Source organism: Ammodytes marinus (genome assembly GCF_949987685.1).
Source record: "Ammodytes marinus genome assembly, chromosome: 8".
Taxonomy (NCBI): Eukaryota; Metazoa; Chordata; class Actinopteri; order Uranoscopiformes; family Ammodytidae; genus Ammodytes; species Ammodytes marinus.
The window spans coordinates 17,095,762-17,121,486 of NC_137212.1; the positions used below are offsets into that span (position 1 = coordinate 17,095,762).

General features: G+C 42.5%; 1 protein-coding gene across 1 annotated transcript in view; it reads right to left on the bottom strand.

Moving 5' to 3' along the window:
* arhgef18b (rho/rac guanine nucleotide exchange factor (GEF) 18b) overlaps nucleotides 1–25,316 on the bottom strand; it is a gene marked incomplete at its 5' end in the record, with an annotated part of 46,817 nt that extends 21,501 nt beyond the window's left edge. Inside the window, 13 exons of the mRNA XM_080032022.1 lie at nucleotides 832–1,030; nucleotides 3,396–3,441; nucleotides 4,216–4,283; nucleotides 13,960–14,131; nucleotides 14,434–14,542; nucleotides 14,866–14,940; nucleotides 15,346–15,390; nucleotides 18,928–18,982; nucleotides 19,075–19,201; nucleotides 19,786–19,951; nucleotides 20,501–21,111; nucleotides 21,580–21,734; nucleotides 25,241–25,316. Coding sequence (XP_079888148.1) covers nucleotides 832–1,030; nucleotides 3,396–3,441; nucleotides 4,216–4,283; nucleotides 13,960–14,131; nucleotides 14,434–14,542; nucleotides 14,866–14,940; nucleotides 15,346–15,390; nucleotides 18,928–18,982; nucleotides 19,075–19,201; nucleotides 19,786–19,951; nucleotides 20,501–21,111; nucleotides 21,580–21,734; nucleotides 25,241–25,316 — 1,904 coding nt within the window. The remainder of the gene's footprint in view (nucleotides 1–831; nucleotides 1,031–3,395; nucleotides 3,442–4,215; nucleotides 4,284–13,959; nucleotides 14,132–14,433; nucleotides 14,543–14,865; nucleotides 14,941–15,345; nucleotides 15,391–18,927; nucleotides 18,983–19,074; nucleotides 19,202–19,785; nucleotides 19,952–20,500; nucleotides 21,112–21,579; nucleotides 21,735–25,240) is intronic.
* Nucleotides 25,317–25,725: the final 409 nt, after the last annotated feature.

Here is a 25,725-nt window from a genome sequence, read left to right on the forward strand (position 1 = left end):
GAAATGCCAGAACTAATTGAAAATTAGGTTTTAAATCCCTCGGATTTTGATTGCACAATTAAATCGTGAAATAAAGGGATTATTCGCGTATACGACTGAGGGATGTTTTATTTTGAAATAAACACACCGGGTAAACGTGTAACTAGAGTGAATGCTGCTGGTATGACTGTCAGCAGAGTATTTCTCTATCAGTTAAAGCACAGAGACGCGAGAGAGACGCGCTGCTCTCAGAAAAAAAATAGGCGAGCCTCCTGAGGTAAAGGGGAGCGTCGCTGCAGACGTGGCTCCGACGCGCCTCAGCAGTGCGTCTGAGGTTGGATGTGTGCTCGCTCTACGTTGATTTCACAGTCTGTGACAAAAAGTCAGACGCAGACGCGAGGTAGACGCGCAGTAGAGGTAGGATGTGTGTGGGGGCCGTTATGTCTCTCCTTCCCCACTACTTTCCCATCTCCCCACACAATTTTTCCTTAGCAATGCAGCAGGAAAGTAGTCCACTATTGAGAGCCCTCTAGACTCTGGTCTATTAGAAAAGACAGCATAACTTGATATATCAACTATAAATACACATCTTAAAATGGGCATAAAGAAAAACAGTATTTTCAGCAGCACCAAATCTAAAAATATCCCGTATTAACATAAAGCCGATTCTGCAAACATCAACAGAATTATAGCTTTCCAGATTTTTTTTTTTAAATTGCTGTTTTTGAATAGTGTCATTCAGGGAAAATGTTTTTTTTTAAAGAAAAGAAAAAAAAACTCTTCTGCACATGGAAAATACCGTCTTGTGGAGGTCTTTAAAAGATGTAACGTGCAAAAAGCAGAGCTACTCACGCTGAGCTGTTATTGTGACGGAAGCTGTGGCCGAGGCTGGAGGCAAGAAGGGTTGAGGCGGAGCTGGTGGTGGTCAGCTGAGAGCTAGGTCCCCACGGGCTAACGGTCATGCCTGGGGAGCTGAGGAAGCTTGCGTGGCCATCCAGGGTCTGCCACGAGGAGGCCGACTGCTCCCGCTCTCTGGTCCTCTCCTTCAGCACTGGGGAGGAAAGACCAGAGCCCAGTGAACGCAGGAAACGGGAGGACACGGAGGAGGAACGCGAGAAGAAAGGAGGAGAGGAGCGAGAGAAAGGAGAAGATGACCAGTGGAGAAGAGAAGAAGAGGAGGAGGAGAATAAGGACGAGGAGGCCCGCGGTTGCTTGTTCGACCCCCGCCCGAGTCCACCCCAGTATTTCTTCAGCCAAGATCGATGTAGAGATCGGAAGATGCGAAGGTGGCGGTGAATCAGCACTCGGACATCTACGCGTTCGGACGGACCCCGCGAGGAGACGGAGGGAGATGGGGAGGAAGAGGAGGAGGAAGGTTTAGTGACCCCCGAGTGACAGTTGGAGGCCTCTGGGGTTCGGCGAGTCCCTTTGCTAACAGCTAGCTTCATGGTCAAATATCTCAAACTAGGGTGAGTGGCAAGGTTCAATACTCTCTGTCGCAGTTATCAGTAGATTTGAATCCACAAGTAATTAGGGGGTGCGCCTTCGCGGAAGTATACAAGAGGAGTTGCAGAGGAAAGCACAAAGCCTGGTTTTTATAGGTGATGGCCCCCGGATCCTTTGATGTCTGGTCACCCCTAGCAACTTCTGGAGTGACGTACACCCTTAAGTTTTTCTCGCACTTTCTCAATTATTTAACTTTTCTCCCTGCTCTCCTTTTTAAATGGGCCCCCTGCACAAGCTTCTGATTGACCAGAGCAGGACGTGAGGAAGAATCAGGTGTGGCTGACAAGACTCCAGCTGTTCAGAGGAGAAAAACAACCGCTACCGGAGATTAATTTAAGCCGATGCTGCTGCAGCCGCTAATGGCTCCTGTGGGTTTGATAGCCATTGCTGAGGCAACTGCATGAAAAAGGACCTGCACATTTATTCAGAGGCTCGTCAACTTAACAATTCAAATGAAATCTAACCTTTTTGTAAAGAATCTGACATCCTCTATTGTTACAACCCCAACAACAAAGTTAAATCATCTATCCTTGCTTTGACAAGAATCGAACCAGAGGTAAATCAAATTACTTTTTTTTTAACAATTGCTAATCATCACCTTGCCCTGTCGGAGGGCAGCCAATCTTCCCCTCTACACAGAAGAGGATTGGGCTACGGGATAGAAAAGAAAATGAGAGGACGACGGGGTTTTTTTTCATTACGCACTTAAAGAATAAAGTCGAAATGTTAAGAATAATGAGGAAATACATAGTCCAAATTATAGAAGAAATACAAGTTGGAGAATAGAGGTGAAAAGAGATAAAATACAATATGAATTGTTCTACAATTCATATTGTATTTGTGAACCACACAAACACACAAGGGGTAAGAGAAAGAAATAGAATGCTTTCAATATCATGAGGTTTTAATCCTTTCAAACCACCAGAGAGGCCAGAGAACCAGCTTTTTAATTTGACCCATGGGGACTTGACAACTTCCCATCCATCAATGCAGCCCTCCCCCCATTCAAAGATAATGTGGTCGGCGGGATTTCCCAAGAATGCCTATTTGCAGACCCATGGGGGAGCGGAGCTCCACCGGAAACACGAAACCTGCTCCACTGGAAATACGCTACCTTCTTCTTCTTTTTATTCTACTGGCGGCCAAGTGAACAGGGGCCTATTTCAGGTAGCTGGTTTACTGCGGCAACATACGCCGTGGGTCTAACCTGCTGGATAGGTGATTTGGCCCACTCTGAGTTTGTTTTCACTTTACGCTGCAGCTCCGACTGAAGAAAGAGTGTCAATGCCACAACGCCCTCATTAAATAGCCTAATATGAATATAGAAATTATATAATAATTAAAACTGTGATCACTAGAGGACAAGGGATCTGGTAATAAATCAATCAGGATCTACAATGGAAACTGTCACCTTATGTGTCAGACGTTAATGTCTTTCACTCCCCACATTTTAAAATGAGTTGTTTATTTTAATGTGGTGGCACTTTTTGTGTTTTATTTATAAGCGTTTATATTTGTATGTGATTGACCTACTTGTGATAATTGTGAATTAAAGAGACGTATTTCGGAAGATGTAGGCCTACACAAAGCTTTGTTGCGTCATTCATCTTCTACCTCAACATCTACTTTTTACCACCGTCCTGGCCATTGGGACCCTTAACAAACTGACTTATTTTACTGTCTACTAGCACCATAGCCGGCGGAAACTGTGTCTTTATTATTCACCGCTGGGTGATCGCCGCCAGTAAAACAAAACTAAGAAGAAACGCTGGGTGATCGCCGCCAGTAAAACAAAACGAAGAAGAAGGTTTTGTGTTTCCGGTGGAGCTCCGCTCCCCCATGGGTCCGCAAATAGGTGCCTCTCGGATTCCAAAAGGGTACTTCTGCACATGGACAGCCGTCATGCTTACCAAGGTTAGGCGATCCCGATGAGCCGGTCCTCTGTGGATAATCTCTCTGTGTGGAGAAATGAAAGAAAGACAGAGTTTTTCCAAGGCAGCTATCAGCCGAGTGATGGATTATAAAATGCATGACAATTGCACACCCTTACTGTACTTTCTTTACAGGACAACAATGCTCACACGGACAATTACTTAACAAGCAAAGTCTGTCTCAGGCGGATTCATTAGTGGAGTCGAGTGGACACAGGCGTAGTGTAATCTTCGGTCAAGTCGTCTTAAATGCCCTGCACTGAATGAACGCACAGCTCTCGCTCCTCTCTGGCTTTGTTGCTACATGGACAGTTTCCCTATAGCTAATATGCACTTCTTCAAATATGTAATTACAGAATGTAAAGCACGCTGGGGCTACGCTGCAGTTGCAGGAAGTGTTGCTAGTGAAAACGACACAGAGCAAGGTGAGGAAAAGCTTAGAAAACAAGCAGGTCTTCCAGTGACACTGAACAAATTTGGATTTTGCAATATATGAGCTAATCTTTTTTTAGTGACCATTCATTTTAAGTATATAATTATTGAACATATAAATAATGCCTCAGTGTTGCAGTGGTGCTCGAACAATCAAAAGTTTGCCAAAAAAAAGCAGGAATGTCACACCAACCATTTATTAGAATTAATCTTAAATGTGTTTTTAGTGGTGGTCATATGTCTGACCATGTACATGTGTATACCTATTCTTTACATGAGTAATAAAAGAACGTATTGTAGGTTATTGTACTACTTCACTGTAGCCTCCGTGCCTGTTTTTCTAAGCTTCAGTGTAGTGTTTGTTTACCTTATTCTTGCTGCTGGTGCACTCACCCAGCAGAGACTTGCAGCTCTTGTGAACGTTCACAGCACAATCTGAAAAGCAGTAGGAAAGGAAGACAGAGTCAGTGTTGCATTAGATACATAGTCTACTGTACACTCTGTGTTGATGGGAACTATGAAACGCTAAACCAAGTGTGAAATTTCAAAAACAATGCAACGGTTCCTGTTGGCATTGTTCAAAGTAATACAAGCTGTGATTCAAACAAAGCATTGCACTGACACTGAAGCAAACATCTGGGGGCAGAGCCTTTTCACCTGCTGCTTTCATCAATCACATAGTGGAGGATTTGTTTTCAAACAACTTTTCTCAACACACAGTGAAAGTCTGTGACTTCTGTTTGTTTACACGTTTACAAGATACAGAATCACGCTAAGGTCAGGAATTATCTGTCTGGAAAACACAGCTACTTAAATTTTAATTTAGATGCAAAACCTGATTGCATCTCTGCTGATTAACACAGATACAAATCAGAGTTGTTCTTGTTTTGTTCACGTTCTACTCAATTACCAGAAAGACAAGACACTGGTCAAACAAAACAGTTCAATCTTGCAGCCTGGCTACATTCTGTATAAGGTAAACAACTTAAGCCTCTCCTGAGGGGCTAGGCCGGCCAAACAAATGGAGTTATTACTATGCAAAGTCTGATCCCATCAAGCTAGTTAAAACCAGGCTGACGATGTAAACTAGAAACACGTGGCCTTTCGATGCAAAACATAAAAAAGACAGAAATGCATATGCACGAAAACAAGACTGATGGGTGGAAACAGGGTGGTGAGTTTAGTTCCCTGATATGATTATATTTGTTAAAAAAATATCTCAATGTTGTCATGATGAATAATTTGTGATTTGAGTGAAACCTGACCAGTAGTAACCACTGCTTTTGGTAATTAACAAAGTAAGGATGTTGACCCCATACTACATTCATTACATTTTACCAATGTTGCATTGGGCCATGAGGCCATATGGGGATTGTTTGAATCTGGTTGCATACATAGCTTGTGGAAAAAAGTGGAAAAACATGACACACTCTAGCAACTTCCACTAACTTCTGTACAACCATACTGTAAAGGCCTCTATAGCTTATTCCCCTTTGGTGAGCTGCTGATACGATGGACACAATTACAAAAGACCTTCCTGTGCAGTAGAGGGGATGAAGCCGGGAGAGGTAAAAGTGTGTGTGTGTGTGTGTGTGTGTGTGTGTGTGTGTGTGTGTGTGTGTGTGTGTGTGTGGGTGAAGAGGAATAAAGAATTGGTGCATGCAGTATACAATTGAAGTCATTTATATTTAATTATATACATTTAATTTAATCATCTTTTTTGTCCTTTTATAGATCTAGCCCTGACCACATTGACTCTATTACTCCACTTCATCCATAATCTCCAAACTACCCCCCGCAGCCTCCATCTCTATGGTACAAAATGAACAATTGCTGGCTGAACTGAAAGAAAAGAAAACAGAAACTTGCTTCTGAATAATCTTCCCCTCATAGTGTCCCTCTATGAGCTGGATCCAGCTGTACTGGACTGCTACATGTGATTCTAGACCAGTGCAAGCCCATTGAATTGAGAGACAGACACAGAGTAGTGTGTAGTTTGCAGAAAAAAAATATGATTTTTTTTTATGATTCCTTCATTTCACATATTAATCCAAGGCAGATTTAATTTCAGTCAGTTGGGAGGCCGGAGAACCTTGAGGTTATGGGGATGTACGTCAGTAAGCCAACACACAAAAGAGCATTCAGGAAAACAGAGCCTGAGATCATTTTTCACCTTGCTCCAGCTAATATGCAAAATGAAAGTCTCCCTGGCAAAAGACAAAAAGCCTTCAAAATAAAAGCCCATTAAGGCCGTAGTACTTCTACTTCTTACATCTATGGACACGGAAAAGATGGGAAAAGTTTGTTCTAAGAACAGGAAATATAAGAGGCAGATCTAGATTAAATAAAAAAATTAATAAAAAAGCCATGTCATTGCCACTATATCATCATTGAGGAAACCAAAAGCAGTTTCTGTTAGTAATATTCTAGAGGTGATTTCACTCAAACTGCATCCACAAGAAGTGTTGCTGAAACTAATCCTAATGAGCAGGAACACTGTGTTTTCTGTTTACTGATATCACAGAGCTTATCACTATCCAGCAATGACTCGTTGCAGCTATGGAAGAACCACCTCCCACCTTTGGCAATAACACATGGGTGCGATGCCCAGGGTGAAAAAATATACCAGTGCAGTGCGGTGCGGTGCGCCACCACAAAATGAGTCACAAATGACAAATCGACGTAAACACGGCTTAGACATCCAGGCCTTTATCTAACTGTCATAGGGATTTCTGTCATAAGGTGGACGTGGTTGGCGAGTGTCGGCCAGCTGTGTCCTTCTTGAGCAATGCCATGAGTTCCAGTCACTCGGTCATGCAGCCCTGTGGTTTGCAGCCGATTCACGGGACACTCATCTGTAACAAAACCACCACCATGCCCCACGTCTGCTGACTGGTAACTAACTAACTGACCCTATAACACAAAGAAGCGCACAGCAGTGCACAGGCCTAAAAGTCCCCCCCTGCCCTGAGATTGGCAGAACGATAGATAAGCAGCAGTGAGAAATTAAGTCACACAACTTACCGACAGCTAAGTAATAATAAAATATTAAAAAACGACTAAGGAATCACCTGTGCAACTACTTCACTCCTGGAGAGAATGTGTTGTCTCATTTTATCTTGGCAGGACGACACTGAAATCAGCAGAGCTCACGATAACGAAGGGAGGGTTCTTCCAGGGGAACATTAACTCATTCAACAGAGCACTTAAAAGTTGTTGTATTATATAGCTAGAAAACAGGGTAGCACTGCTCTCCAAGACTAAGGTTTTTCCAGTTGAATCTAGGGATGTCCATGGTTAACTGGTTAACCGTTAACCGTTAAGAAGATCTTTAACCGGTTAATACTAAAGGTTAAATGGTTAAAAAAATATATATATCTTAATTTCTCTGAAATCCGGACTCTTATTTTGATATCGCTGAACCGGATGTAAGAATGCCAACTGTCGGTAGAGAATGAAACGAGTAGTGTAGGCTACGGTCAACTTTATAATGGGTCCATGGTACGCTCCCAGTCACAACTTATGGTCACAACGCTCCCATGTCATATGTTTGTATAATTTAATTAACAGCGTGGGCTCCCGCTAGCTTAACATAGCGCTAGCATTAGCCTTCTTGAGGTTGATGCTGTCCTGGCTGCATCTATCACCGTCTCAGTGAGTGTGTGAGGGAGTGACAGACAGGCAGTGAATGCCCGCCCCCTGCACAGACACAGGTCTGCCATGATTGTGTGCCAGGATCAACAGCGAAAATCCGCCAACAAAAGCGTTAAGTATCGTTATGCAGTACTGGTAACATCGGAGCTTATCAATATTACGGTCTGTCAAAATGTTGCCCCGTGCTCAGCACTACTTAGCACCGGGTTTCGGTAGACTACCCATCCCCTAAGCGCGTGTGTGTGTGTGTGTGTGTAAATGTCACGGCCTTTTCAGTCACTTATTTCACTTTCTGCTCCTTCATTCGCATACTACACCTCTTCTCACAACAGACAAAGGTGCCGTGTGAATGTCAACATGTAGGCATTTAAATTGGCTACTGGTCCCTGAATAGTTTTTATATTAATATGCCGGTCCTTGGAACAAAAAAAAGGTCGGGAGCCCTGCTATAATGTTTCATGTATTTCACTATTTTAGGCTACATTAAATCTTAACGGTTAACCGGTTAATAACCGTTAATTCTGGTGGTTAACCGGTTAAAGAAAAAATTCTAAATGGCCATCCCTAGTTGAATCATATTATCTAGGAATTGGGTCCCTTCCTCAAACTTGGTTTTCCTTAAAGAGGACCTATTATACTACTTTTCTGGTCTTAATTTCTTGTTTTACACTGCTATAGAGCAACCTGACACGAATCACATCACAAAAAACTATGTAGATTTTCGGGAAGCTCTTTCTCTTATTTTGGCGATCCAGCACGTCCTGTCAACACTTGAGTGTGTGTGCTTCGGCAATCTCCGCTCCCTCCGCCTGTGCATCGGCCATCTCCGCTACCCTCCCCCCCCCCCCCCTCTTGCAAACCCCACTCCGTTGTGATTGGTTACCTTCCTTCCGGAACACTTTCAGTGGCGGGAAGCGCGAGGCAGACGCGAACAGGGAAGTGACAGCATTACCATACATGGAAACATCCACGTGGTCACGTCACGAATTTTTATGCGACGTCACCAATTATGAAAGGGTAGACCGCTTTGAAGACGTGACTTCTCGACTGGCTAGAATAGTGTTTAGTGCTCTGCACAGACACCCCAGACGGTCAGCAGGGAATACGTCGAAATGCATGCAAGTCATTATTTGATAATTTAGTATGGTTAAGCATGACTATGAATCATCATAACAACGTTTATAGGTCATAAAAGTCAAAAAGCATCATAGGTCCTCTTTAAAGGAATTCTTCACCCATACAGAACCAGCATTCTATAATATAATGAATGAGGTTTTTCTTCCCTCAGTCTTCCCTTAGTCTTCCCTTTGCCCAGCTGTCCTGTTAATCCTAACCCTTACTGTGATGTCACAAGAAGGAAACTGTATGGTTAGACAGTGAGACCATTAAACACTCTTTCTGCCTTTTCTCAGGCTAAGATGATCCGATTTCATTTTTTTTTGCACATTTATACTAAATAGGATCTCCGAGTTCAATACACCTTCATATTCCAACCGGTGAAGTAAACCTTTAAGTATATAAAGAATATTGAAACCTGCAGATACTTCAATGTGCAAGTAATAAACAATTAATCACAGATGTATTGCCCGCCGACACATACAAAACGACAGGGACTTTGCTTTTAAGTTATTTGTAAGCAACAGTATTGCCTCAGCCTAAATAAAAGGTTTTACATCGTACATTGCAAGCTTGTGTTGAAGTAGCAGTTTCACTATTCACATATGCCAGCATTGTTTGGCTTAAGTAAACGGGGTGTTAAACAGCTTGTTTTCCTCTGCTTGTTAGCTAAGCCATATATATTAAACTAACACGGTGTAACTTTAGATGGTGCATTGCCAGCATCTGAGTTGAGACTTACTCAGAAGCAATAATCAACTTGTAAGTTAAGCCAATGTTTCCTTTGGTTACACTATTACTGATGTTATAACAAGACTGTTATGTTCCATTAATTTCATAGAAAGACCCAGCTGCCACCAAAATAGAAAAAGGTATTACATTCACAGCAGGAGGAAAAAACTGACACCACCTGTTTCTCTCGGGGTTGCATGTGTGTTATGTGTAAGAGGTCACTGTTAATTCCCTGAGACAATAGTGACAAAAACATCAACACTTTGGGCAGACTCACTGAGGCAGCCAAGAGCCAACCAACCAACCAACATCATCTAGTGAAACAGGAGAACTGGGGCTTGGGGAGCTGTTAACGGAGTGAAGAAAAACAAACATCTATGCCTGTCACATTTCTCGCCCAAAAATGAAGGTCTTTATTATACCACTAAGACCAGTAGCATACAGATACAAGAAGATAGTAGCTCGTATATCTAGATGCTGTGTATACTTTCAAAGTAGTTAAAGTCACATATTCTACCCATTCCACAGTTATAAGCCTCCTTAATGATGAGTTAAAGTCCATCAACTGACTTATCAGGCCACCATAGATAGGCTACAGTACCTTAACATGTAGATGGAAGGTTACAATAACCTACTGACAGGTACTGGGGCACTCAGACCTTGACACTTATAAAAAGGCTGAGGCGCCGCCCAGAGAGTCAGGCATGCTGCAGGGCAGAGCAGTGATGCATGGAGAGGTGGTGCGCTAACAGGGGGAGATGGGTGAGACCGCAGAGTCAGTGGAGTGGGCTGTTATGCACCGGCAAACCTGCCAAGCACAATTAGCAGCATGTGACCCAGTGCGAGAGAGCGAAAGAGAAAAACCTAGTCCGAAGAGTAACCAAAAGTAACTAATTTGACACTCGAGAATAACATCGTTCGACACGTCCAGGATTATGGGGCGGGTTTCAGAATACCGAGTCCGTTAGCTTTTAGCCAATTATAACGGGGAGGGAGAAATATAAGAGATAGTTATTAGGCTACACTGGCAATGTGAGTCTATAGTTTCCAGTTTCCACCAGACAAAAGTTTAACTTTTTTATATGATTGTGGAATAATGTTACTTGTACTAACCTGCTTTAATATTTAGCAGGCTAGTACATAGTAACAGCTGACGTCGGGTTTAAAAAAAAAGTTATTTTAGCTGCTAACGTTAGCTAGCAATCACCTGTTGAGCGTCAAAGTCTGCAGCTAAGACAAACTACTGAAAAAGAGGGCAAATAAAGGGAAGCTGATGGGTAGCTGTCAAACATTAAGACACAAATACAGACAGCGTTAATGTGACCGTCTGACAATACTAACAAATAAGACTATAGCCTAAATGGTTAGCAAAGGAAACTTGTTTTTCAAGTAGAAGCGGTTGTGGGCAGGCTAACAGGCTAGCGTTAAGTGGCTAATAGTTAGCTAGTAATACATTAAGATTAACTGTGATTTAATTTGGACCAGTTTGTGATCTATTTTATATCACATGGACTTTAGAAGGGGGTGCCGCTTGATAAAACACGACCTCAAACCCAACACAACAGCCTAAATCTAGAAGGAAACGACAAGAAGCAGTTGTGTTGCAGTGATTAGCATTTAGCCGACAAGCTAGCGGTCAGGATGCCCGAAGAGTCCCATTGAGCTGAGCTGAAACAACGGGAGTTTATCCACCTAATCCCGTCGCTACTGTAACTGGCTCTTACCGTTCAAACAAGAATCAGCTACATCCAAAGGGACATGCAGTCTGCCCGTAAGCTAGATAAATCAGTTTGGCCATTGAGATCAACAGCAACAAGTCCCCCACATTCCTGTTTTTGTCCAGTTTTGTGTCCTGCTCTCTGGAAACAATCTGTGGCTACAAACGACGCATTCCACAGGCTGATTCTCCGCTGAATCCCCACAGGGCTTGGTTCAAATTAAAGGGACACTCACTAGTTTTGTCTCACGTCTGTGTGTTTGCACCAACAACAAGTGTCAAAATGCAGGATTTGCAAACTTATCCATCTCAGCAGCGAGGCTTGATGAGTGGACAATTGTCTCAGATATATGGATGTTTTCTGGTTGATGTCTAAAAAAAGCAACCTTATTCAATAATGATCAAAGACTGTGGTGAGAATTAGAATGCACAACAAGCCTTTTCGGCCAAATTGTATCCCACCCATTTGATCACTTTAAAAATCTTTTGTTGATTTAATTACTAAATTGTCTTCTATTTTTTAAACATCTGACTATAGAAAGGCGATTCTCAATGCATTTATATCTTCTATCACTGGCTTGTCATGCAGCCCAATTGCTTGGATCAGATATTTTTCCAGACAATTCCACATGTCTTTATTGAAGGCTCATCAGCTGACCATCAGAAAGTAGGCTATAGGAGTTGCATGAGTGCGGCAGAAGAAAACTGTCTTGTAGGCCTACAGGTCTACTTAAAAGCTGTGGTTGCCTGCTAGACAGAAAAGGGACCTTTTTATCTAGTCGTAAATCCCCACCGGGCTTGGTTCAAATTAGCCTGTTATTAGGCACATTCACTTGTTTGTCTCACGTCTATGTGTTTGCACCAACAGCACAACACAAGTGTCAAAATGCAGGATTTACAACCTCTCCGGGGCCATGCTTGATGAAAGTGGTATTTTGACAAGAGAGATAGATATGTTATTGGCTTGATGTCTTAAAGAAGCAGTGCAGTCTGAATGGCACTGGATATGTGGTGCCCTTTGCTTTGTGAAATATGCCAGAACAAACTTTGTTTAATAAGCACACTATTAAAAACAGTCATACATTATATGTCCTGCCGCGAGACTGCAGGATTTATCAATGCTCCAGACATATTATGGCCTTTGTTTCCCAGAACAGAAGGACATTTATTTACAGCCATAATATAATGAAGTGCTTGCACCGAATGATTAACTTCGCCTCTCCTTGCACTGCAACAGTTCTGTTTCCTTGTTTGAAACTTTATTTGGTGATGTGCAAAAAACAGACCACATGGCTTCAGAGAAGACACCAGCCCAAGGAATTACAGGAACGTCTACTGTACAGGCGGCTGATTATACACCAGACTGGCTGCATCATGAGAAAATAACCTGGAGTCAAAAAAAATATATAAAACATTTAAAATAACTTGTATGCCCTTTTATGGGGCCCTCTTGGAGGTCAATAGAGTATGCCTGCCCTAATTGCAGTATTAAGTTGAATCATATCACAAGAATCACACTTTAATATAATATAATAATTTTAATATATAATAAATATAAAATAATTAAAAATATGTTTCTAAAGTTTTTCTCCCGGGAGTGAGAGCTCTGTGATTCTTTATAAAGGCAGGACTTTTATTTGTAATGGCTTATTTTTCATTTTACCAAACTTCAAATGTGTTGCCACATGCTTTATAGTTCAGTCAGTGCAGCAACAGGGCATGGAGACGTTTACGTGACATTTGGCTAATATTGTATTTTAAAAGGTATCTTTAAAAGGACATGTTAACAGGTGTTACAAAACCACCATGTTAAATCCTACTGGTATCTTGTAATTATTGCCATTCCATTTGTACGTCCCTGTTTTTGCTAATATCAAACTGCAGTAAAGTACAATCTATTTAACTGATCTATAACCAAAGGAGGTGGTAAGAATTATAATGTTCAAAACAAGCAATTTGTGCAAATTCTATTCCACCCATTGGACCACTTTAAAAATCCTTTCTTGATTTAATTGCTAAATGGTCTCTTATTGGATATTAGAACCGTATAACTCCTTTTATTTACTGATAGCACAGGTATTTTGTGCAGTCAGTACTTTGTTCTAATGTTTGTTTTTTATTAGGTATTGCAGGCTTATCAGCTGACATGCAGGCAGCATTGGAGTGTCATGTCATGTGTGCAGCAAAAAAAAGAAAAGAAATGTAAGCTGCCGGGTGTTGAAATGTCCTGTACAGGTCTACTGCAAAGCTGTGGTTACCTGCAGGACAGAGAAGGGCCTATTTTCTGATATCACAAGAGTTCATTGAAGCAATAGGAAATGTGATGAAAATTTCAAGCCAGATCAGTAGAGTGGAGGTGTGCCGTTGATTCACGTACACAACTGTCAGAAGATGGAGCTAATACATCAGATAACACATCTAAACAACTGAGCTTGGTTGTGCAACAAATAGGACCCACAGTGATGTTGCAGTGTGACATATGTGAAGACAAAGTGAAAACTTTCTATTTTATTTTTCATTCTGTAATCTGCCAGATATATAAGATGTCTTACAAAAATATATGAATATAGTATATGTACAAATAACATTAAGTCAGAAATAAGTACTTATTGCAGCTAAAAAGGGTGTTGCCTAAGTAAACTATGAATGTTTTATGTATGCTACAGTTTCCGGTTGTTTGTGTGTGACTGTGTGGGTGGCTCTGTTTGCCTGTGTATTGAAGCGTATCAATAAGTGGGTGAGTGAGCATGCGTGCAGTATAGCATGGGCATAAATAGGTGCAAGTTTGTGGGTGTGAGTGAAACACCTGTGCACAGTGTGTGTGTGTCTGTGTGTGTCAAGGCTGAGAACAAGCGCGGGTGCGTGTGCACCTGTGGCTGTGGTGTTACTCACTCATGCACTGCAGGCCATGCTGTCTCTGCAGGCTCTTGCCGCACAGTGAGCAGGTGGCACAGCTGGAGAAAGCGCCTGGCACCAGGTAATGCCTGTTGCTGCTGCACACTTTCTCTCTGGCCTCCCTCTCCTTCCCCCTCTCTTTCTGATGCTCTTTCTCTCTGTTCCTACCCTGCAGGAGAACAAGAAAAAAGTAGACACAGAGGGAGGTGTTTATATGCAAAATGTGTGTTCTCCTTCAAAACAAAATGTTCGGCACGGCTGAGTATGACATTGCATAAGTGTGACAGAGGCAGGATATATGACAGGGTTTGTGTGGTGCTGTAGATCAGCAAGTTGTGCATTCAACATGAACTTAACTCTTGAAATGCTTTTTTTTAAATGCTTATTAAGTCATGCCATTGCATTTCATGCAGCATGGTTTGTTGCACTATAAGTTGAAAGTGGCACAGTGTGTCTGTGCTCTGGCTTTACCTTATCTTTGTTGAATGAGCCAGTCATCCTGTTCCTCAGCGAGCTGAGAGTCCTCTTCACCTTGGTGCCTTTCTCCACCTTCTCTGCACGATCATCGTCTTCCTCATTCCTAGTTGAGGAAGCACATAATGAAATACACACCAAAAGCATAACATACACATCTTAGGCTATGTAAACTGGTATGTAGCAACCGTAGGCCCCTTTGTTTACATACCATTTGTTTACACATACACCTTAACAGAGCCTAGGCTATGTATGGACAGGTAGCAGATCGTGAGGAGATATTCACTGATGTTGACAAAAAATTGTTTTGACAACAAGCGTTCATGTCATGTCCATATCCACTCCTATAACATACAGGACCCATAGCAACCAATCACTGAACACAACTTTTTATTTACTTCCATAATTGTGAACATTGACACTACTTACTCAATAGAGAGGAACTCGTACCAAGTGCAGTTTCCTGCCTCTTTGGCATGTGGTCTGTTGTTCCTCTGCTTTGCTCTGTGGAGGAACAATGATATTATTTCATTGTTACAATAAACACGATGGAAAACTGTCCAAAAAAATATAAACCACAGAAATCCATATAAAACTTTTATCACAGCAAAAGTGAACGGTGGTAAAGAAAAAGGATGCCGGTCTGAGATTAGAACATTGTTTAGTTTACTGTGCACTTTTGAAAGATAGTTTTCATTGTCAGGCGAGTTCAAAACTTTTGTTTTCCACTGTGTCAGGGCACAAACAGGCACATGCACACACACACGTGCCCAAAACATGCAAACACACACACACACACACACACACACATACACACAATCTTGCTCTGCTTCTGCTGCTCTGAAGACCGGGTGGCATTTAAGCAGTGGTAGGACCAAGCAGACCTCTCCCTCATGTTTACTTACTTACCCATGGTACTGCTTTAGCTCCTGCAGAACTTTCTGTACCATCAGCCTAAGACAAACAAGACACTGAGGCTGAGTGGGGGTTGCCAGAGGATAGGAAAGGAGCGGCGTTGCCAAGTCTGCTTTTATAAGCAACTTTGGGCTTGTTTTTCTATGTACAGTTGCTTACAAAAATTGGTTGTAGCAGGTTGCGTTTGTTGGGCTTGTTTCTAAAGTGCAGTCGCATAAAATAAAGATTAAATGTGCTCTGTCTAGGCAATTGGTACGAAATACAATATTTAGTAAATAAGCTGTTTTGTTTTTTTAATTGCTTGGCCTGTTCATTATGTGTGAGACAGTAGAAGTGTGTTTAATTGTTTTCTTCATATGTATTTATTTTAGTTTTTTCTGTGGTTATGTTATTGGTGAGCTTTTATTGACATGCAGTTAGTTTGATGCTGAATCGTTGCCTAAACATAATTGCATGATAAACTTCTGCTGCTTGACCATATAATGTACCTATTTATTTGTTGGCTAGTTGTTTTTTGTTCAACTTTCTTAGAGGCTAAAAGAGAAATGTTGCAGTATTTTCGGAATGGTTGCAATACAATATAAATCTAATCATATTTCTCTGTTTTTGAAAAAAAAATTGTCAGAGATATAATATGAGGTTGCTTCTTTTGGGCTTGCTTTTTAGGCCTGGTTGCTTGTTTCTCTTGCAAGATCTGGCAACACTAGGCAGGAGAGGAGAGGAGAAGAGAGTGCCAGGGCCAATCCGAATAGTCCAATCTCCTAACCTATAAGCCTCCTTTCCTATACCTTAACCCCTAAACGTCATCGGGGGTTAAGGAGAGATGAAAGGTGCTTCCTATCGAAAATAGGAAAAGACAGCACTGTTTCAAAAGAATTCTCCACTTTTGGGAGTGTCGAATCCTCCCTTGTCGGCTGCATCTACACAATCGCCAGAGCCACACACACGCACGCACACACACACACACACACACACACACACACACACACACACTAAGGGGCCATCTAAGGAGCTGGGAGAGAGGACTGTGGGAGGATAAGGTTGCAGACATGTGACAAGGAGCAGAAATGTTGGGAGAGAACGGGAAAAGCTCTGTTATGTTGGAGCGAGATAGCCGTAATTTACCACAACAGAACAGTATGTGACCAGTTGTACTGACCCATTCAAATGTTGTAGGTTTAATATACACAACACAAATCATCAACAGTTGCATGTGAATCAAACCAACACAAGGAGAATATTTTCTGTTGTTGTTTCTTTTCTTTTCTTTCAAGCATCATTAAACCTGAGCTGGCAGTCAGAGTGAGGCGTCTTGCTCGAAAGGGAATCGATATTCCACCACCGTATTGGAAGTCATAAAGTGGTGTGTGCAGGGCCGACGGACTGCGGGGGAAAGTGCGACAGTCACGGGGGGGCCAAGGCAGAGGGGGGCCCATCAAAAAAAAATAAAAAATATTTTTTTTAAAAGCTGAATGTGGGGCCCCGATCTTCGAAGACCCTGAACAATGCCATTCCAAAAAAATAAATAATTGACTGGCTCATGACAGGCCCCTGACCCTTGCAAGGAGATCAGGGGCCTGCGCATGACTAAGGCATGTGTGCGGGAGAGTAAGCAGGAGCAAGCTGACATTGAATTGAACTGGTGGCGAAAATAAATGCAGCTATGTTTCTATGGGGATATTTAGCTGTACAGATATAAGTGCTGGCAAAGCTAGAACAGTTTAAGACTCCACATCACTGTGGCAACACAACCTATCTATCAGCTCAGAAAGCGCAGAGAAAAGTCTGATAAATACATGAGAGTGATGGCCCCTGCAAGTTTCAGTAAGTTTAAAGAAGTGCCACACTGTTACTGTCTTTGAAATGCATTTAGACATTTTAAGGGGAAAACACATTGTATTTATTATTTCAACTATTGAGTTATTTGTAGAACAGCATGCTAGTGTAGGCCAACAAGATTTATTTTCTGAATTTTCAATGCTGCTTTATTTTTATGTTTTAAATTGGGAAAGACATGTTCCAAAACGACCAATAACCTTTGTATTTAAAAATAAATCAAGCAAGTAGGCTAATAATAACCATTAATGAATTATAGGCTATCGCATCACAGTAGTAGCCTGGTCCAACCAGACCATCGTACTTCATTTCATTTGTACAGAAGGTCTGGAAGTGCTGTAATTGGCAAACGTTCACTCACTTGGAGGTGGGTGTCTGTCGAAGTTTAAAACTATTGGATCTGCCCAGTGCCACTCTGGATTAGCCAACCAATCGCATCACGTTTGGTCGTCACGTGTGTCATGAGCCGGCTTTTGATGGTGCGTTCCAGTTGGACAGGGAACTCGGAAATTTCCGACTTCACTACATATTGTAGTCTATGAATCTACCGGTACCTGGCAACAGTTACTTGTTAGAGCCTAACGTTTAGTTATTTGGACGAGAAAGGTTTTAGGCGTCCATACTTTCGCGAGCAGATGCACTGGAACACAGACAGGTCGGAACTCGGAACTACCAAGTCAGAAATCTCCTTCTTCCGAGTATAAAGGAACGCAGCATTCAACTGAAACTGGAGCGCAACTTCGACGCCATCGTTCTCAGCCACTCGCTATGTTCGCTGATTGGACGATTGTAGATTCTCCGGAGAAAACTGGGAAATGCACTGTACACCCAGACTGACTACTGAAGGGAAAATGAAATTTGGCCGGAAGTAGGCTGGCGGGCGGAGCCAGGCTATCACAGTAGGCCTATTGTCCACAATAATCACAGCCCCCCATCCATAAAGGAACTTTAAAAAGTTGAATTTGCACTTGTTGTGCATACACAAATGTATGGTCTACTATTTCTATTTAGTGTGTCTGCATAGCATTGCACCAAAACAGTAGAAGTTTTCTTTAATTGTGTTTTGTACTGTCCGTAAAATTTTACCTGCACATAGCAATCAAAATTGCACAACTGTAAGGTCAGTGTCTGTTGTATTTTTGTATTCAAATAAACAGTTGTTTATTTCTATAGTGCGCATTGGCATCTTTGAGCAAAATACCCCCAACATTTTCGCCGTGGCGCGTTGCGCCGCGCCTCCTGTGACCCTGGCCAGTGACCACCTTGACTAAGACATTTTCTGGGGGAAACACCGGTAAAAGTAATTATTTGCTCAAATAAATGTATTGTGGAGTTGTCTGGCTCAGAGAGCCATGTGTATCGTAAGACCGCCTTTCAGGGGGCCCATCAGGACTTTTTGTATAGGGGCCCAGAATTTGGTGCTACGCCCCTGGGTGTGTGACCACGTTACAGACTTAGAGCTGGGGTATATAATTTCTGTTTGCTCAAAGTAAACATGAGCTGTACACTTTGACCAATCAGAGCAACGCTCCGATTCTCTGTTCTTATTGGCTTTTGGGACTGTCCATTCACTTTGGCACAACCTTGTTGGCGTAGAGCATGTCAGAGAAGGACCATAGGGGAGGGACCAAAGAGAACAAGTGGAGTGGTTGAGGTATTTGGATTCGAATCTTTATCCCAACTGCCATTTTCTCCCCAAATCATATACCCCAGCTTTAATTGGGGATGGCTTACACTTACATGTGGCTCTGTCCTTCAGTAGAATGTAGGTTTTCTTCAGGGTCGAATTCCTCTGCTGCAGAAGAGTAAGATGCACACAGGTAAAATATGTTGAAAACAGCTGTAAAACAGATAAACTGACATGTACAACAAAACACTCGGCCCCACCTCCTGCAGCCCTTGCGGCCTGTTTGGATGTCTGCACAACGCGAGAAATGTGTGCCGCACGGGAACATTCGTCTGTGGCGAGGATCTCTGAGCGGGAGTACAGATGCCTGCCAGGCACGCCACCGGCCTGAAAGCACTGGAGGATAAACACACATGCATGTCAGTCACACAAGCACATTTGATCTGTTTACCTCCCAGCATACAGCTTTAATACTCATGATGATAGCCTTTACACTGGCCTTTATTATTTGGCATTTTATACGTAGTCATTCAGTCACCATTCTGTTAAGGGTTTTGTTTGCTGTTTCTTACACTCCTGCAGAAGGTGCACATATTAAGGTTCTGTGTTTTTGTTAGGTGGCATCAAACATATAAGTACTGACCAGCCATCAGCCCTATGCCCTTCAAGGCTAAAGTGTGGTAAAGAAATCCAACTAACCTAAACCAACAATGAATCAATCTGTACATGTATCCAACTGCTGTAAATATAATAAATAATTACATGTGTATAATCCACGACTTAAAGAAGTCCCTAATTCAACAAATGCATTTACTTTCCCTTTGAAGGATGTCTCCAGTGGAAAGCAGTGGGTGTGTGCCAGTAAGGGTAAGGAAGTCGGAAAGTATTGAGGAACTGTTTACTGGTAGTTTGGTCGGGAGATACGATTTGTTGACAATAATATGTATGATGTGTCACTGTTGCTTTATTACCATGCTAGTGACCCTGGCTCTTGGACACTGTGCACTCAGCCTGGGATCATCCGTCTCATCTCCGGGACACGCTATGAAGCTGTAGGTCTTTGTGGGACTTTTCTGTGTCTCCTCGTCGTCCTCTCTCTCTTCGTCGCTGTCCAAGTTTCTGGTATCTAGACTCAGTCTGGCACAACCACATTGCAGTAAACAAACACACACAGACACACAGACACAGACAGACACACACACACACACACACACACACACACACACACACACACACACACACACACACACACACACACACACACCACTTAGTTACAAACACTGAGGGTTACTAATATGTATCTATTGACAAAGCAACATTTGAAAAAAAAGTCACTCAGTGACTTGCGTTTATTTTTGTGTTGCTTTCGGTTTGGTGTATTTTGGTCCACAGCTCTCATGTTCTCACTGCCAATAGCCTTGACTAAGAAGCTGTTAACCAACATTATCCACAGGCAACTCTTAGCTCGTTTAAATTGCACATTTTTGTTTTTGAGAGTGACAATGAGTTATGCTGAGGGATGCTCAAGCTAAAAGATTTAGATGCGGCTCAAGGGCAGCTTAAGCGTATTTATAGGCTACTTATCATTCTGAGATTGCTCAATCCAATTTTATCCATCCATCTTTCAATGCATCCATCTATCCATACATCCGTACGTACATACATACATACAAACATGCATCTTACCTCCTCCCCATGTTAATGGGGGACACAGGGACACCCCAGCTGTGCCTCCGAGATGTTGACATGGACCTGACCAGAATAGGAAAGCTGTCCAGCTCTAGCTCTCCATCTAAATCCATGTTGACTTGCTCTTTTAATTCCTCCGATTCTTTTGCTGTTTCCATTGATCCCAATAGTCCATTCAGATTAATCGTCAAGCTAAAATCTACGGCAGGGCCCGAGCAGTCAGCACTGTCAAAGATACAACCTGGCAACAGCTTAGGACTGAGCTGAGTCACCACGAAGTTGTGATGAGTTTCCTCTGCAGGCTGTATGGAGAAGGTTGGAGATGGTGTAGTGACTTGAAAGGAGTAAGTGGTCAATGAAGTCTGAACAGGTTGGTTGACGCCAGAACTGTCTGTGTTTAGGGACACCTGTAGGCCGACAGTTACAGGTTTGCCCTCTTGGACTGTGGTTACTGGGGTTGCAGTAGGCTGTGGAGCCGGTTTACCTCCTTGAAGGTCTTTAAAGTACTCAGAGTCTCTCAGAGAAGGGCTGAGGCCCAGCAGGTCCTCCAAACTGTTGCTCACCTCCTCACAGGGGTAGTCATAGTCACTGACTACTGAACACGCATCCTGCAACTCACCAATGGAAGAGAGGAGTAAGATGTAGCCAAGAAAATAGATATTCTGAACATGTTTGCCATCTAATTTAAGAAGGTTAGTATGCTAACTTTCACGAAGTAAAACTAAGTGCACTCGTGGTTCTGCAGTGATTTCATGAAGTATTTGGACATGCATGTCTGAACCAAATGTTACTGCATGTTGGATTCAAGGATTCAATCCAATACGTTTCGTATAGATTTTTTTATAAAGAAAAAAAAAACAATTCCATGACTAATCTCATGGTGGTGCTGAATGAAAAGTCATTGAATCCTCAAAAGCCTTAAGGATTCATTGTCTGGGAACCAGGAATGTCTGTTTAGTCTGGACCAAAGTGGTGGAGTGACCAACTAACAGACATTGCCCTGATAGCATGGCTAAAAAAAGGAAGGAAAATCAAAAATTAAAAAAGAAACCAGATTTTAGTATTTAGAGATTCACCTGGTCTTCATTGGTGATACCAAAGAACACGTCCTCAGCGACAGAGGCAGGGGATAGTGAGGTGGAAGATCCTTTCTCACTGGGAGCGTTGGGCTGGACACTGAGATGGGCACTGGGAGGCCCACAGGGCTCACTACATGGCTTGCACTCTGATGCTGAAATATAATGAATGTGATGTTTGTGAGTTATAAACATTTCCTGAAAATGCAATAACTTCAACTGTACCAAACAGAAAAAGAACAGAAAGAAAACCAGACGGAGCTGATTTCAGCAGCAATTTGAGCAATGTGGTAAGATGGAAGACAAGCTGTGAGCCCCTGCTCAAACCTCTCACAGTCTCACTGAAAGTGCCTTTACATTTCAATTGCATTAACAGATTGACTGCGGTGAGTAAAATAATGTACACTATTAGGTAGGCCTATATGTATGAAGGTATGCTGCACAGTGCACAGGCAAATATGGAGTTTGGTTACACAAATTTGAGTTTAAAAAAAAAGTGTGTAATTGTAAAATTTCTTACATTTTATATAAATGTAAAACAAATGTGTCAGTGTCTCGGGGTGTCTAAAAAGTCTGTTTAGGCATCTGAGTAGGCCTATGTCGTATTCCCTTTGAGGGTTTCAGCCACACCATGCCCATCTGAGGAGTGGAGCGCCACGGCAGGTTACATAAGCCTCATTTCATAAGGGACGCCTCCTGTGAACTCCAGCGTAAGCCTTCATGGCTCCACACGGGCTGACTCAATTCTCCTTGAATAGATTTTTTTCCAGTTGCGTTTCTCCTGGGAGGGTTAATGTTCTGACTTAATGGGACCAATTTAAACAGGTATTCTGAAACACAGTGGCTGCTAACGCTAGCTATAACATTTCATATTATATCTGTGAATGAAGGAATGCAAACTCTCTCTGGAATAAAAAAAAATGTCTAAGGTGACAGTGCAACAAGCTTTATGTTACATTGATTGCCTATATAAAGTTGTAATGGCGAACCTGTTAGAAAAACAATTCCTTATTTACACATTCCAAAGGCACTGAGAAACAAATATGCACCTGCCAACTGGTGATTGATATTCGCTCTCCTTTTAGCTCTGTTTTTGGTCTCCACCAACTAGCATTACATGATATGTGGAGAAAAAAAGTTTTTCTTCTTCCCTCTACAACAGTATAACGATGACTTCTGCTACAGCGACATCTCCGCTAAACCCCTTGAAATTACAATGCTGATCGCCATCTCCATAAGGTAACACATTAACTATGCCTAAGTAGCATACACTACCCCCATTAAAAAAACTGAACTAACCCTTTAGGAGTTCCTTGTACAAAACTTCCGAACTGGTGAAGGATGTTTTACCTTTGCATTGAACTGTGATGCAACTGGAATTTAGAGACTTCCATGACAAGCTTTTCTTGCAGATAATTCCAATAATATGTGTGATTGTCTGATGTTTATGTCAGCGTCTGTGTGTGCGTGTGTGTGTGTGCGTGTGTGTGTGTGTGTGTGTGTGTGTGTGTGTGTGTGTGTGTGTGTGTGTGAAGATGCTCACTCTTCTTCTCTGATCTTATGCATGTAGGCCTACTTCAGGATGTATTACTGTATTCAGAAGAGGGCAGGAGAACTAAAGTAGTGTTGTGCTTTGAGACGAAATGCAAACGGTGGGCCACACTGTGAGATCTGCACTGTTCCTGCTATAAACCAGCGACAGCGTGACAGCCAGAGATGCTCTTACATAAACACACAGACAGACTCACAGTAGATCCAGTTTTCTATATCACTAAATCACTGCCTGAGGCTGCAGGGATGGCAGTGTCACCGCTGGAGCGAGAATGTGTTTGCGTCCAAATCCCACTTGTACTAAGTGTAAACTTAAAAAAGTTGGTGCAGACACTGCAGCGGCCGCCTGATGCTGTCCTGTAGACTTGTAGCCTTTTATGGCTGGCCTCTCGTATCTGCTTACCCATCATGCAAGGATGAAACATCAGTTTGTGTGTGTGTGTGTGTGTGTGTGTGTGTGTGTGTGTGTGTGTGTGTGTGTGTGTGTGTGTGTGTGTGTGTGTGTGTGTGTGTGTGTGTGTGTGTGTGTGTGTGTGTGTGTGTGTGTGTGTGTGTGTGTTTGTGTGTCCGTCCATTACCGTTTTGGCATGGTCATGATCAGCTGTTCTCCCCACTGTTTGGCTCCACACAGCAATGGGTGGTCTGCTACTAACTAAACTAATGACTATAATCAACTACTAAATCACCAAATTAAATTAACAATGTGCCAAATTATTGTCATTATTTCATAATGGTGCAGAATAGTCTTGCTTTATTCCATCACATCGAAACAGCAATTACATTTTAAAATGTTTACGTTATTACAGAATGCTTTATGATAAATTCAATTTTTGTTCTGCTAAGTGCAAATGGCAACGGTATGTTTGTTTTTCATAGTTGTGATTGCATTTGTAATAAGGAAGACAAAGACATTTGAGCAATTGTGTCACGTAGGAAACAGGCGCACGTGTTAACCACTAAGCTCACTGTACATATGTCTGCAAAGCTACATGACGATCACAAGAGGAACTCGAGCATCATATGATACGGTCAGTTGATTATTTACAATGCTTGAGACAAGTTATCAGAATGCACAAAGATTTAGTAAAAATACTCGTCTACAGATTTTCAGAGTTAAACACCGTATACAGTATAAACACCTTAGCCTACTAAGCATAGTCATTCTAACGAGACAAACTCACACATACCGGGCCTATATGTTACCCAACTGTGGGAAACCACAGATGACAAGAAGACATACTTTATGTGTGTGTGTGTGTGTGTGTGTGTGTGTGTGTGTGTGTGTGTGTGTGTGTGTGTGTGTGTGTGTGTGTGTGTCTGACAGATGTGTGCAGGTACAAGAAGAACACTGAGGCTGTGATATCTGAGTGCACATCAAAACAACTGTCATCTCACAGATCCTCTTTGATCAGAAAACTCAACTGAACTGAGCTACAGCTTCAAAGCGCCGACCTACACAGACACTACGACTGAAGCAATAAGGAAGAGTCCCACGCGATTTCTTTATGAAGCTAAGTGAGCAGTATGAGCAGAGAAATAGGCGCCGTTGCATCTGCGGTGTGTGAAAAAGCTCCACTTGTTAGCCTCGTTCTCTGTGAACTTGGATTTTCTTAATGGCTCTAAAATCACAAACGTCATTTAAAAAAAAAAAAAAATGTAGGCTGGAACTAACAGGAGGTAACAGTGGCAGCATTGTATACTCAGTATCTATCATCACACAGCATTAGAACTTGACAATGAATAATCTGCTGCTGGCTGAGGATGGAGGGGACGCCTTACCAACTGCAGCTAAAGGCGTCCCCAGGTTTTTGCTTTTAATTACACAAACAATGTGACATCAATGCATTCTCTCGACCTCGTGCAATGCACCAGGGTTGAGAACTGACTTACTGAGCTTTGCACAGACCACTGCATGTGTGATATCTGATGCATTGCACACCGGCAACCACCACAAACCCCTGAATTAGGTCAGAATGGTAAACAACAGCCTTCACATCCTCCGAGGGTCACATCTAGTCCATGACCTCGGCCCCTAACTCGTCTTCCTGCGTGCCAGCCAACACCCCATGCATCTTAATGTAAAAAAAAAAGACAGATAACCCCGCCATACCTCTCTTGAAGGACCATCTCTTCATCCACAGTTTGGAGAAGGAGGGCCAGGAGTGGTTGAGAGGAGAGTCGGCCATAGCAGCAGCACGCAGCAGAGGAGGCCCAGCTGGAAATGTAACGCTCGCTCACACTGGCACCCAGCGAGAAGAAGGCAGGAGGGGGGAGAAGGAGGGAAGGATGGATGGAAGGAGGGAGGGGTAGTTGAGAGAGAGAGAGAGAGAGAGAGAGAGAGAGAGAGAGAGAGAGAGAGAGAGAGAGAGAAACAAGAGTCCAAGGCAAGGGACAGGGAGCTGCTGGTTTGGGAATTACCTCCATGAAGACTCCAGTGGAGAAAGGAAAAGAGATGGAGAGCAAACAATTAAAATAAAAAGTGACAGAGGGAAGAGAAGGTAGGGAAAAGAGAAAGGTGGAGTGGAACATGAAGTGTTTTGCGAAAAGAAAAGAAAAGCAGTGTCTACTCAGAACTCCTCGTCAGGTTTCCAATCT